General features: G+C 40.7%; 1 protein-coding gene across 1 annotated transcript in view; it reads right to left on the bottom strand.

The window, feature by feature from the left end:
- The window catches only part of LOC138851916 (uncharacterized protein DDB_G0283697-like), a 28585-nt gene extending 16049 nt beyond the window's left edge, over positions 1 to 12536 (bottom strand). Inside the window, exons 1-2 of the mRNA XM_070081455.1 lie at positions 12424 to 12536; positions 8062 to 8298 (exon numbers count right to left, since the gene is read on the bottom strand). Coding sequence (XP_069937556.1) covers positions 8062 to 8298; positions 12424 to 12485 — 299 coding nt within the window. The 5' untranslated portion in view covers positions 12486 to 12536. The remainder of the gene's footprint in view (positions 1 to 8061; positions 8299 to 12423) is intronic.
- Positions 12537 to 14420: the final 1884 nt, after the last annotated feature.

The following is a 14420-nucleotide window of genomic DNA, read 5'->3' as shown; positions in this document are numbered from 1 at the left end:
GTTAAATCACCACCACCAGATGTAGACCAAACGAAATGTAAACTTTGCCAGATGGACTATTGTCACACCTTGCGTCATTATGTACTGGAGTGTGATCAAATTAATGAATTTAGAAACAACTCACTCAGAAATGTTAAAAAAATGGCAAAGTATTTTATCCACAGTGGTATATTGCAGACCATTCTGGAGAAATACCCTGACTTTGCTAGCTGTAAATAAAGCATTACCATATGTGTGCATGTGTGTGTGTGTGTGTGTGTGTGTGTGTGTGTGTGTGTGTGTGTGTGTGTGTGTGTGTGTGTGTGTGTGTGTGTGTGTGTGTGTGTGCGTCTGTGTGTGTGTGGGTGTGTGAGGGTGTGTGTGAGGGTGTGTGTGTGGGTGTGTGTGAGGGTGTGTGTGTGTGCATGTGTGTGTGTGTGTGTGTGTGTGTGTGTGTGTGTGTGTGTGTGTGTGTGTGTGTGTGTGTGTGTGTGTGTGTGTGTGTGTGTACTCACCTAGTTGAGGTTGCGGGGGTCGAGTGCGAGCTCCTGGCCCCGCCTCTTCACTGATCGCTACTAGGTCACTCTCCCTGAGCCGTGAGCTTTATCATACCTCTGCTTAAAGCTATGTATGGATCCTGCCTCCACTACATCGCTTCCCAAACTATTCCACTTACTGACTACTCTGTGGCTGAAGAAATACTTCCTAACATCCCTGTGATTCATCTGTGTCTTCAGCTTCCAACTGTGTCCCCTTGTTACTGTGTCCAATCTCTGGAACATCCTGTCTTTGTCCACCTTGTCAATTCCTCTCAGTATTTTGTATGTCGTTATCATGTCCCCCCTATCTCTCCTGTCCTCCAGTGTCGTCAGGTTGATTTCCCTTAACCTCTCCTCGTAGGACATACCTCTTAGCTCTGGGACTAGTCTTGTTGCAAACCTTTGCAAACTCCTACTGTATGCAGATGACAGTGCTCTGTTAATGTCAGGTAAAGACCCACAAGATATTGCTAATGTTTTAACACTGGAACTGGAGTCCTGCAGCAAATGGTTAGTAGACAACAAACTATCATTACACCTAGGGAAAACTGAAGCCATTCTCTTTGGCACGAAACATAAACTGAGAAGGGTAAATAATTTTAATGTTCAATGTAATGGGGAGCCCATCACTTTGGTTTCATCAGTAAAATATTTGGAAATCCCCTTTGACCCATGCATGTCAGGAGAATTGATAGGGAACAGTGTAGTAAAGAAAGCGAATGCCAGACTGAAGTTCCTGTATAGACAAGCACAGTGTCTACCTACTGAGGCTCGCAGGACTCTATGTCTAGCCCTTATACAATGCCATATGGATTACGCTTGCTCTTCTTGGTACTCTGCCTTGACAACAAAACTGAAAGATAGACTGCAAATCACCCAGAACAAAATCGTAAGATTCATCCTGGGGCTGGGACCAAGAGAACATGTAGGCCAGGATGAATTACAGCAGTTGGATATGCTGAATGTTGAAGACAGAGTAAAACAACTGAAGCTAAATCATGTTTATAAAATTGCTCACAAGCAATGTCCAGAATATCTTGCTGTCAATTTTGTCAAGGCTGGGAACCAAAGCAATCATAGAACTAGGGGGAGAGAGCACAACTTTGTAGTACCCACAGTCAGTGGCCAGGCTTCAAACACCTTTTATGGTACAGCAATAAAGGAATGGAACAGACTACCCGCACATGTCAAAGCCAGTCATAGCGTGAACCAGTTCAAGAAGAGTGCCAAAAGGTGTCTGATGAATGTAGCTACAGAAAGGGAGGGGAATGATTTTCTATTTTTTAGCTAACATACGTGTAAATTTTACCTTATTCCTTGTAATGACCCTCGTATTGTAGATAGTCTTAATGACCTTGGTGTCGCAGATAGTCTTTTTAGTATGATAATAAGATGTTATCTTCATTGTAGAACAATAAGAAAATATTATAACCTTTATACTATAATAATAAGGTAAAAGGACCCCAATGGAAATAAGTCACTCTGTCTGACTTTTTTGGGTTATCCTAGGTTCTCTACACATATGCTGCTATATATGATAATTCTATGTAACTGTATTTGTGTATACCTGAATAAACTTACTTACTTACTTACTTACTTATTCTCTAGTTTCTTCACGTGCTTGGCTAGGTGTGGGTTCCAAACTGGTGCCGCATACTCCAATATGGGCCTAACATACACGGTGTACAGGGTCCTGAATGATTCCTTATTAAGATGTCGGAATGCTGTTCTGAGGTTTGCTAGGCGCCCATATACTGCAGCAGTTATTTGGTTGATGTGCGCTTCAGGAGATGTGCCTGGTGTTATACTCACCCCAAGATCTTATTCCTTGAGTGAGGTTTGTAGTCTCTGACCCCCTAGACTGTACTCCGTCTGCGGCCTTCTTTGCCCTTCCCCAATCTTCATGACTTTGCACTTGGTGGGATTGAACTCCAGGAGCCAATTGCTGGACCAGGTCTGCAGCCTGTCCAGATCCCTTTGTAGTTCTGCCTGTTCTGTGTGTGTGTGTGTGTGTGTGTGTGTGTGTGTGTGTGTGTGTGTGTGTGTGTGTGTGTGTGTGTGTGTGTGTGTGTGCGTGTGTGCGTACTCACCTATTTGTACTCACCTATTTGTGGTTGCAGGGGTCGAGTCCTAGCTCCTGGACCCGCCTCTTCACCGGTTGCTACTAGGCCCTGTCTCTCCCCGCTCCATGAGCTTTATCAAACCTCGTCTTAAAACTGTGTATGGTTCCTGCCTCCACTACGTCATTTTCTAGGCTATTTCACTGCCTTACAACTCTATGACTGAAGAAATACTTCCTACTATCTCTCTGACTCATTTGTGTCTTCAACTTCCAATTGTGGCCTCTTGTTTCTATGTCCCCTCCCTGGAACATCCTGTCCTTGTCCACCTTGTCTATTCCATGCAGTATTTTATATGTCGTTATCATGTCTCCCCTGACCCTCCTGTCCTCCAGTGTCGTCAGGCCGATTTCCCTTAATCTTTCTTCATAGGACATTCCCCTTAGCTCTGGAACTAACCTTGTTGCAAACCTTTGTACTTTCTCTAGTTTCTTGACGTGCTTTATCAAGTGCGGGTTCCAAACAGGTGCTGCATACTCCAGTATGGGCCTGACATACACGGTGTACAGTGTCTTGAATGATTCCTTACTAAGGTATCGGAATGCTGTTCTCAGGTTTGCCAGGCGACCATATGCTGCAGCAGTTATCTGATTGATGTGTGCTTCCGGAGACATGCTCGGTGTTATACTCACCCCAAGATCTTTCTCCTTGAGTGAGGTTTGCAGTCTTTGGCCACCTAGCCTATACTCTGTCTGTGGTCTTCTGTGCCCTTCCCCTATCTTCATGACTTTGCATTTGGCAGGATTAAATTCGAGAAGCCATTTGCTGGACCAGGTGTCCAGTCTGTCCAGGTCTCTTTGAAGTCCTGCCTGGTCCTCATCAGATTTAATTCTCCTCATTAACTTCACATCATCTGCAAACAGGGACACTTCTGAGTCTAACCCTTCCGTCATGTCGTTCACATATACCAAAAATAGCACTGGTCCTAGGACCGACCCCTGTGGGACCCCGCTCGTCACAGGTGCCCACTGTGATACATCATTACGTACCATGACTCGTTGTTGCCTCCCTGTCAGGTATTCTCTGATCCATTGCAGTGCCCTTCCTGTTATATGCGCCTGATGCTCTAGCTTCTGCACTAATCTCTTGTGAGGAACTGTGTCAAAGGCCTTCTTGCAGTCCAAGAAGATGCAATCAACCCACCCCTCTCTCTCTTGTCTTACTTCTGTTATTTTATCATAAAACTCCAGAAGGTTTGTGACACAGGATTTGCCTTCCGTGAATCCGTGCTGGTTGGCATTTATACTCCTGTTCCGTTCCAGGTGCTCCACCACTCTCCTCCTGATAATCTTCTCCATAATTTTGCATACTATACACGTCAATGACACAGGTCTATAGTTTAGTGCCTCTTTTCTGTCTCCTTTTTTGAAAATGGGAACTACATTTGCCGTCTTCCATACCTCAGGTAGTTGCCCAGTTTCCAGGGATGTGTTGAAGATTGTGGTAAGTGGTACGCACAACATATCTGCTCCCTCTCTAAGGACCCACGGAGAGATGTTGTCCGGTCCCATTGCCTTTGAGGTATCGATGTCCCTTAGCAGTTTCTTCACCTCCTCCTCATCTGTATGTATGTCGTCCAACACTTGTTGGTGTATTCCTTGTTGGTGTCCCCATCTGGTCTGTCCCCCCAGAGTCCTTCCTGTCTCTACTGTAAATACTTCCTTAAATCTCGTGTTGAGCTCCTCACATACCTCTTGATCGTTTCTTGTGAGTTCTCCACCTTCTTTCCTCAGCCTTATCACCTGGTCCTTGACTGTTGTCTTCCTCCTAATGTGGCTATACAGCAGTTTCGGGTCAGATTTGACTTTCGATGCTATGTCGTTTTCATACTGTCGCTGGGCCTCCCTCCTTATCTGCGCATACTCGTTTCTGGCTCTTCTACTAATCTCCTTGTTTTCCTGGGTCCTATGCCTCCTGTACCTTTTCCATTCTCTGTTGCACTTAGTTTTTGCCTCCCTACACCTTCGGGTAAACCAAGGACTCGTTCTGGTCTTCCTATTATTTCTGTTTCCCTTGGGAACAAAACTTTCCTCTGCCTCCTTGCACTTTGTTGCCACATATTCCATCATCTCGTTTACTGATTTTCCTACCATTTCTCTGTCCCACTGAACCTCCTGCAGGAAGTTTCTCATACCTGCGTGTGCGTGTGTGGGTGTGTGTGCGTGTGTGGGTGTGCGTGTGTGGGTGTGTGTATGTGTGTGTGTGTGTGGGTGTGTGTGAGGGTGTGTGTGTGTGGGTGTTGGTGTGTGTGTGTGTGGGTTAGTTACCATTTTGGGTGTGTGTGTGTGTGTGGGTGTGCGTCCTTGTGTGTATGCATATATTTGTACGCTCGTGTGCACATGTCCGTGCGTGCGCCCTCGTGTGTGTATGTGTGTGCGCGTGCGCTAGTGTGGGTGTATGATCCACTTAATATTTGTATTTATAACTCATTACAATTGTGACCAGGTGTGGACGTATCAGTGGTTCATTACTTTGTAATTTGCTCATGACTGTAACCATGTATAGGAGTGAAGCTGTGTGTGTGTGTGTGTGTGTGTGTGTGTGTGTGTGTGTGTGTGTGTGTGTGTGTGTGTGTGTGTGTGTGTGTGTGTGTGTGTGTGTGGTGTGTGTGTGACTCAACAATCAATATTTGCACCAATAACTCATTACAGTTGTGACCGGGTGTGGAAGTGTGAATTGCTCATTACCCTATAATTTGTTCATGATTGTAGCCATGTATAAACGTAAGTAACCATTCTACAGAATTCATTACCTTTGTAACTTGTGAGCTCATTACCTTTGTACCTAGTTCAGCTATCAAAACTTTGGGGGCCCAGTCCCTGGACCCATTACTTACCTCTGTAATCTGTAAATACCTTTGTAACTTGTCATGATTGAGACCAGACCTACCTGGAGTTCATTACCTTTGTAAATTGTGAGTTCATTACCTTTGTAAATTGTGAGTTCATTACCACTGTAACTTGCTCAGCTATCAAAACTTTGGAGTCCAGTCCCTGGACCAATTATGTACCTCTGTAATCTTTTGACTACTGCTCACAGGATGGGTATGGGGTGCATAATAAACATATTAAACTAAACTGAGTGGTGGGAGGGCTGACTGCCAGTTGCGGGGGTCGGAGGGAGGGTAGTAGGGACTCGCAGTGGTTGGGGATGTGGTGGAGGCATTGGTGGAGTCTGTGGTATTTAATAACATACATGTTATTAAAGCATAACATGTATATATTTAGTACAATTTACGACGTTTTCATGTATTTTATGATTGTTCATGGTTCAACAAGTTAAGGAAGCAGTATTGTATTATATTTCCCTACAATATATTGGGACACCAAACATTCACGGTTTTTCAACATTCACGAGGCTCTTGATCCCCTAACCCTCGCGAATGTTGAGAGAGACCTGTATATCATGTAAAATGTTAATATAGACATTTTGCTTAATCCAACTATGATATTTTTTAAAAATTATATGAATATGCTACGTAACATAAAAACATGATAAATATACCGACAGTAGAATAAATTAACATAAATATGAGATGTTTTTCCAGGCGGCTTATGGGAGTGAACTAAAACCATACCCGTTCGCCTGGTTTGTTTACAAAACTTGCAAACTTGCTACTCTCTCATGTACTCATTCTCTCTCTCGTTTATTACTGACCTTAAAATGTTTACAAATATTTTAAGGTCGGTAATGAGTGTACACTATATGCATTTTATTTCTCTAAGGTGCTTTAAATGCCTAGTATATAATGTGTGGGTGGGGTGGCCAGATGGGGTTACAATACCTACCACACTTCGATACCCACCTACCCTACTATTCACCTTGCACCCTATTTTAAGACCATTAAGACTACAAATATTTTAAGGTAAGTAATGAGTGTACATTAAATGCATTTTATTGCTCTAAGGCTCTTTAAATGTCGAAGTATATTACGTGTGGGTGGGTGGGGTCGCCTGGCTCCCATGCCTACCACACCTAACTTCTTACAATAAACACTATTCACTTCTCACCCTACAATAAAACTACAAATATTTTGAGGTAAGTAATGAGTGTACTGTGTGTGTATGTTCCTTATTGTTTTTTAATGCCTTGTTCCATTGCTAACTTAATATATGTTAGTGTAAACTTATTATCTGACATTTATAAGTGGAAACAAATGGCATTCTGCTTCCCTGCGATGTCTGCTTTCTGGCAGTAGCCTGGAACCTAACCTGCCGTATAGGTGGGGCCTTATTGTAGTCACTTTTAATTTCCTTTTTTTACATACCCTACCAAACTCATCAACCAACCTCTGCAACTTCTCTTCAGAATCTCCCAAAAGCACAGTGTCATCATTTGCAGCATTATTAATAGTTTATGGTAAAGTACCATGTGTAAAATGGTCAATATCATATTTACATATGACATCATGGAAGATGTTAGGTTAAAGAATACAGATGCAACTAATGTAACATTTTACTGAGGCAATGTTTAACTCTCCTTTAGCTCCTGAGAAAGCTCCTGGTGAGTGAAATGTTGCCACAATAAAATATCATGTTAGCTGCATCTGTCTCCTCTTACCTAACATTTTGTCGGTAATTCTACCATTATTAGCATGGAGGACACATGTTTAATGGTTAGAAAAGTGTGCTCTTAAAACAATTACTGCACTATATAGTACTTATGTGGAGGAGGTAAACATGTAGTCATCACATAGTGCCTGGAAACTGACAGTCAGGTTTAATCTGTGAAAGGTGGTAGCTTAAATTCCATGAATCAAGGCAATTTTAACCCTTTACCAGGCCTGGGAAAGGGTAATTACCCCTTTACCAGGAGTGGAAAAGGGTAATTACCCCTCTCCAGGCCTGGTAAAGGGAGGGAATGGAATTCAACTTGTATTCCCTTCCCTCTTATATCATTACAATTATGATAGAATGAAATATAAGTGGTGGTGCAGAGCGTGATAAGATAAGATAAGATAAGATTTCGTTCGGATTTTTAACCCCGGAGGGTTAGCCACCCAGGATAACCCAAGAAAGTCAGTGCATCATCGAGGACTGTCTAACTTATTTCCATTGGGGTCCTTAATCTTGTCCCCCAGGATGCGACCCACACCAGTCGACTAACACCCAGGTACCTATTTGCTGCTAGGTGAACAGGACAACAGGTGTAAGGAAACGTGTCGAAATGTTTCCACCCGCCGGGAATCGAACCCGGGCCCTCCGTGTGTGAAGCGGGAGCTTTAGCCACCAGGCCACTGGGCCACAAAAGTTAGCTGGCATCCAAGTTGGTACTGGAATGTGTAAAACAAACTTGAATGCCAGTCTGAAGGTTTTCACAACTCGATATATTCAGTAAGCTCTTGACTGCACTATCTTTATACCTGTAGTTAACATGCTTGCTCCACAACCTACTTAAAAAAACATTAAAAATTATATACTCACCTATTTATTCCTTCTTCTGACATGCTCTCCTCACTGTCATTCTCCTTATCATCAAAGTCGTCATTGCTTTCCTCTACTTTATCGCTGTTGTAGTATTTATCTGGGTCAGGCAATTCATCACTGATAGACTGAGTGAACTCATCAATGTCATCATCACTTTCATCTTGTTCCTCTGCCTCTTCTTTTTCATCTTCCTTGTTTTCAGTCGATTTAGCCTTTGCCTTTCTCTTTTTCAACCTATAAAAAATGATGGAAAGGACAATATTTTAATGTTATATATAGACAACATTTTGCAGCATTATCAATGGTTTACAGTAAAGTGTCAAGTGTAAAATTAGTCAATATATTTACACGTGACAGCATGGAGGATGCATGTTTTACACTTAGGTAAGTGTGCACTTAAAATTTTTATGTGGGGGTGGTAAAAACAAAGAGATCATACAGTGCCTGAAAAATGGGAGGCAGTCATGTGTAATGGAAGAGGAGGGTAGCTTCCGTTCCTTGGATTAAGAGCTGAAGGGTGCAAGAGGAGGGTAGCTTCCGTTCCTTGGATTAAGAGCTGAAGGGTGCAAGAGGAGGGTAGCTTCCGTTCCTTGGATTAAGAGCTGAAGGGTGCAAGAGGAGGGTAGCTTCCGTTCCTTGGATTAAGAGCTGAAGGGTGCAAGAGGAGGGTAGCTTCCGTTCCTTGGATTAAGAGCTGAAGGGTGCACAAAACTACGTGGGAGCATGGATGAGAGATCAGAATGAAAGATGAGCTGATGTGAAGGAAATAAAGACGTGAAGTGAGGCAGTGAATGGGTGTGCTAGGGTAGGTGATGTAGGCATGGAGGAGAATATAGAGGTGTACAAGACAGCAATTGTTGGTCCCCTCTTTGTCTCATAAACATACAATGTGTTTTAACTACACATTTGCAACTGAGTTCCCTTCTAATTTTTTTAATAGTTCCTACCCTTGTAGTGGGTTAGGATGCACGTGCAAGAGAGTGAATAAATGAATGAATTATGGGCATTTTGAGGAAAGTGAGGGAATAATTGTTGAGTGACCTAAATGCTAAAGTGGGTGAGACTTGTTGACAGAGTAGTAGGCAGCTTTGAAGTGTCACAGATAAATGATAATGAGGGGGCCCTTAATTGAAACTCTGGTATAATATTTTTAAAGGGTATAGCCAAATTTGTTAATACCTTTAATGTGAACATTATTTTGTCATCCATAAATATTAAAAAAAAAAAAAAAAGTTTTGACCAATTTCTGCTGATTTCCAGCAGAAATATAAGAACAACTATAATCTAATACAGCATTATTTTAATGACACTGTATTGCTAGACAAGGACAGTGGAACCTCTACTTGCGAGCATGTCCACGTGCAAGTTTTTCCAAATACGAGCAGTCAATAGGTCAATTTTTTGCTTCCATACGCGAGCAAAATTTCCACACATGAGCAGACCTGGTGAGGGGCTCTTGCTCTTGATCTCAGTAATTGTATCTCATTTGTTTGTTGGACTATCTTATTGAAACTTGGGCAATGTATGATGGAAAGATGCTTCTTAAGGTAGACCAAAAAATGAAAGAAATCTAAGCATAAATAATGGAGTTCACTTCTCAGCAATTAGCCACCCCTTAGTGGTAATTTTGAATGGTTTTTATGGTTGTATTCTCGTTTTTTTGGTCTCATTTGATAGAATGGAAGATATATTACAGAAATAGATATGATTTTGATTGCTTTCATGACGAAAAGTACCTTGAAATAGAGCTCAACCTAGGAGAAATGGTCCATTGCTTGGCTGTTTGTGTAAACAAATGACATCACAGTAAATCTTATATTTTTTGTGTGGATAAAAATTACAAATTATTTATATAATAATAACAATGATAATGATAATAATAATAATAATAATGAAATCCTGTGTAATACGTAATTATGTGAGCGTTAGAATAACAGATGGAAATGAGAGAGGGAAAATACCACACAGGGATTATTGTTATTGTATTCACTGGGAAGTACTAAGTCTGCTGCTCAAGAATAGGAGCTAAGTTTTCTTCAAGGAAGGGAAGGGTAGCTTCAATTCCTTGGATCAAGCCCCCTTCATCAGCATCAATAGGAGCTAAGTTTTCTTCAAGGAAGGGAAGGGTAGCTTCAATTCCTTGGATCAAGCCCCCTTCATCAGCATCAATAGGAGCTAAGTTTTCTTCAAGGAAGGGAAGGGTAGCTTCAATTCCTTGGATCAAGCCCCCTTCATCAGCATCAATAGAAGCTAAGTTTTCTTCAAGGAAGGGAAGGGTAGCTTCAATTCCTTGGATCAAGCCCCCTTCATCAGCATCAATAGGAGCTAAGTTTTCTTCAAGGAAGGGAAGGGTAGCTTCAGTTCCTTGGATCAAGCCCCCTTCATCAGCATCAATAGGAGCTAAGTTTTCTTCAAGGAAGGGAAGGGTAGCTTCAATTCCTTGGATCAAGCCCCCTTCATCAGCATCAATAGGAGCTAAGTTTTCTTCAAGGAAGGGAAGGGTAGCTTCAATTCCTTGGATCAAGCCCCCTTCATCAGCATCAATAGAAGCTAAGTTTTCTTCAAGGAAGGGAAGGGTAGCTTCAATTCCTTGGATCAAGCCCCCTTCATCAGCATCAATAGGAGCTAAGTTTTCTTCAAGGAAGGGAAGGGTAGCTTCAGTTCCTTGGATCAAGCCCCCTTCATCAGCATCAATAGGAGCTAAGTTTTCTTCAAGGAAGGGAAGGGTAGCTTCAATTCCTTGGATCAAGCCCCCTTCATCAGCATCAATAGGAGCTAAGTTTTCTTCAAGGAAGGGAAGGGTAGCTTCAATTCCTTGGATCAAGCCCCCTTCATCAGCATCAAGGTAGACATTGTGATGAAATGTTGAAAGCAATAGAGTGTGGATTTTCAGAATAATGATAGACTAAAGACTATCTCCAGTATATCACATAAATGTAGTACATTGAAACTCAAGCCACACTGAATAACCTAATAAAATAAGACTACACATTTAAGAAGATGCTAAAAGAAAGCTGTTCACAACAAATATTAGGCAAAAATTTAAATAGGTAGCAGTAGTACAATGACTGCACCTCGTTCAAAAAAAAAAGATTTTATTTTAATTATTATCCTGGAGGATTAATTACACAGGATAACCCAATAAACCTCCATCATCAAACTGTTGGATGCAGCCAGCTAACACCTGGGTACTTACTGTATTTTATGGCATTGGAAGCGATATTTTTCCCCCAAAATAAGTCTCGAAAACTTACCCAGCCTTGAAGGCTGAAGTACAGTTTATCTTTTTTTTCCAAAATTTAGCCAATCAGAATTGGGGGACATCCTCAACACTGAGGCATCTTGTTTGCCATAAAATATGGTTCTAAATGATCAGAGGCAACATGCGTAAGGAAATGTGCCTAACTTTCCACTTGCCTGGGGACTGAGCCCCAGTCCCCCAGTGTGAGCTGAGGCCAATACCAACTGAGCCACAAGCAGGTAGACAAGACAGAAAAATTCCAAAGACATTTAATAAAATGACTCCTAGAGCAACACAAAAAAAAGTATTATGAAGACTGAAAACACCAAACACCCTCATGGCTGATACGAGGAAAAGAAGGGAAGTAATATTCACAAAGAAAAGACATTACTATGGCTCAAACATGTCACAAATAATGTCCATTTAGGACAGTAAACTCCAGATGATGTTTCAACCCATCCTGGACCATTATTAAATCTAGAACAAACTAAAACTAAAATGAAATCTCAATTTTCCTTTCCAAAGTGTGGGTTATTTGTGAATGACACCCGCATATAAAATCATAGAGAGAAATCAGAAAATTGATGAAGATTTCTTAGCATCAATGACAGAGAGAACACAAGGCTATGAGTGAAAACAAAGAAAACAATTGTTAAAGGATACTTGAAAGTGCTTAAAATGAGCTTTGAGATGAGGTAGTATGGTATTAAACGCTGAAGATAGGGCACCATGAATATAATAGCTCTCCTCTTGTAACAGGTAATTCATTCACACAAGTTTCCAGGTTTCAACTGATAAAAAAAAAAAAAAATGGTACGGATGGGATTTGAACCCATAGCGAATGAATCGTAAAATTCCAGGCCCGTGCATAAGCCACTGGGCCAGCTGGCTACAATAACATTCGTCCAACTAGGTATATTTCTATACACCATACGGAGTTTTACAACTCACCATGGATTCAAACCCCACCTGCTCTGTGGTTTGAACTGATACAATGAAAGGCAAGAGAAATTCCCAGTGGTATAAACACAAAAAATTTCTAATTCTTCATGCCTAATCAATAACTACTGTACTGATCAATGTCAAAAAATAAAAATATTATTGTCAGAAATACTTACCCCCTCTTTTCTTTTAGCTTTGTAGCATTTAACTTTTTATCAAGGTGATCTTCCTCTTTCATGATGTCCTGAAACCTGGTAATATCAATTCCACCATATATCTGCTTATTGTCTGCCTGAAATATATGGAAAATGAATAAATAAATAAATTTATAAATACTAGAGAGAGGAGGGCCCCACCTATACAGCAGTTAGGTTACAGACTACTGCCGAAAAGCAAAAATCACAAAAAAGTGGAATATAACCTTTTTTCACTTTCAAATGCATATAAAAGCCTGATAACATGCTTACACTATCATACAGTAAGTGCCCAATAGAACTAGGCCTATGAAGATACAAAAGTACAATGAATATACAAGACACATTACGTACCTTAAATATTGAGTGTGTTTGTTAGTTGTGATCCACATAGATATTTTAGCAAGTTCGGCATTTACTGTTTCAAGTGTAAGCATATGAATGCATTGGAGATGTATTGGAATTCTTCAAAGAATTCCAGACTGGAGATACTTCCTGCTGATTCCTTGCTGCCACCTGACAGGGCTATTAGATGACTTAACTCCTTCACCTAATCTTCACTACCGACTTGTTTCCTGTACCATATATGTATATCCACATTGTGTCCTCTCATTCTTTTGTATCATTTGAAGTGACTAAGGTCCAAAACATTTCCAATAAAAGTGTCCTCAGTGTAACGACTTATGTCCCTTCGTCCACATACATACACACCTACCTGAGTTTTTAAAGAAATTAGTCTTGCAGTGTTTCTATAGGCACATTTTTAGAAGACTGTGTTTAAAATAATATTTATTGACATTTTTCTGTAATTCAACATTTGTAATGCTTTGCTTGTGAAAAAATGATTTATGGTTTTCCTAGATATTTTGTGTATAGATTCTTTGAATAAAGAAGGGAAGTTAAATAAGCTGTGCTAAATAACTAACTGTACTAAATAAATTAACAAGTTAAATAACCAATAACAAGTTAATAGTATACCAAATAACAAGTTTTAACCATCATAAAATAATAGTTCAGTGCTATCTTGAAATAACGAATGCAATTTTTAATTTATCATAAAGTCTAAATCATTATGAAAAGCAAATACAGAGGTTACATTCATCAGTTTGTAAATTGTTAAGTATATTTCTATTACCATATCAGTTATATTTTAGCTTCTTATTGTTTTCAAAGGAATACAAAGAGCTAAATTGTTTATTTTATATGCAGCCTTTACTTGGACGTCTCATGGTGGGCTCGGATGTTCACATTGAGGCAAAATACAAGGATGCTTTCTATGTTAACTGGAACTGGGCTCGCATTCGTCAGTCATGTGTGATGCTCAATGTGTCAGTCCTTCTCAGTCTTCTGTGTGTTGGAGTGGGTCTTCTTATCCAGGTGAGTGATATAGTCTCTCTTAATACAGTATACATTAACATAATCAGATGTGTTGAAGCACTGGTGCACTCACTAAATTTATTTTTCTCTGTGAATTGATATAGTGTTTAAGATAATGTAAATACTAAAGACTGGATACCACCCAAACAGTGACAACACTTAACACTTTAGGAGTATAAATCTACAGTTTGATTCACAGTTAGTTCAGCTCCATACCAGATGTGGTGAACTGTCAGAGCAGAATCTGTGTACTAAGCAAAATGAATCTAGATCACTGCCCACCAGGAAGTACAAGTGAAAAAGTCTAAATTTACCAAAGGTATGGAGGTGCATATGTAACTGTTGCAGTGTTAACTGTTTAGCTCCAAGCGATGCTCTCAGAAGGAAGTTGTAGGTGGTTGGGATGGCATGCAACCTTTAGGCCCTACTTGGGTTTGAAAGGAAAAATTCCACTGCACATGATACCCAGATTATGCGTGTCCTTTGATACTATGCTGAGTCTTTCACAATATATCAAGGTTTGTAAACAGTGTTGGCAGCAGCAAAGGTTGATAGGAAGGGGTAAGGGAGGTTTTGTGGGTGAGGGGCTTGGACTTCCAGCA

Source organism: Cherax quadricarinatus, unplaced genomic scaffold, assembly GCF_038502225.1.
Source record: "Cherax quadricarinatus isolate ZL_2023a unplaced genomic scaffold, ASM3850222v1 Contig2785, whole genome shotgun sequence".
In the NCBI taxonomy this organism is placed as follows: Eukaryota; Metazoa; Arthropoda; class Malacostraca; order Decapoda; family Parastacidae; genus Cherax; species Cherax quadricarinatus.
Note: the sequence above shows the minus strand (reverse complement) of the source record. Positions and strands in the feature narration are given on the sequence as shown.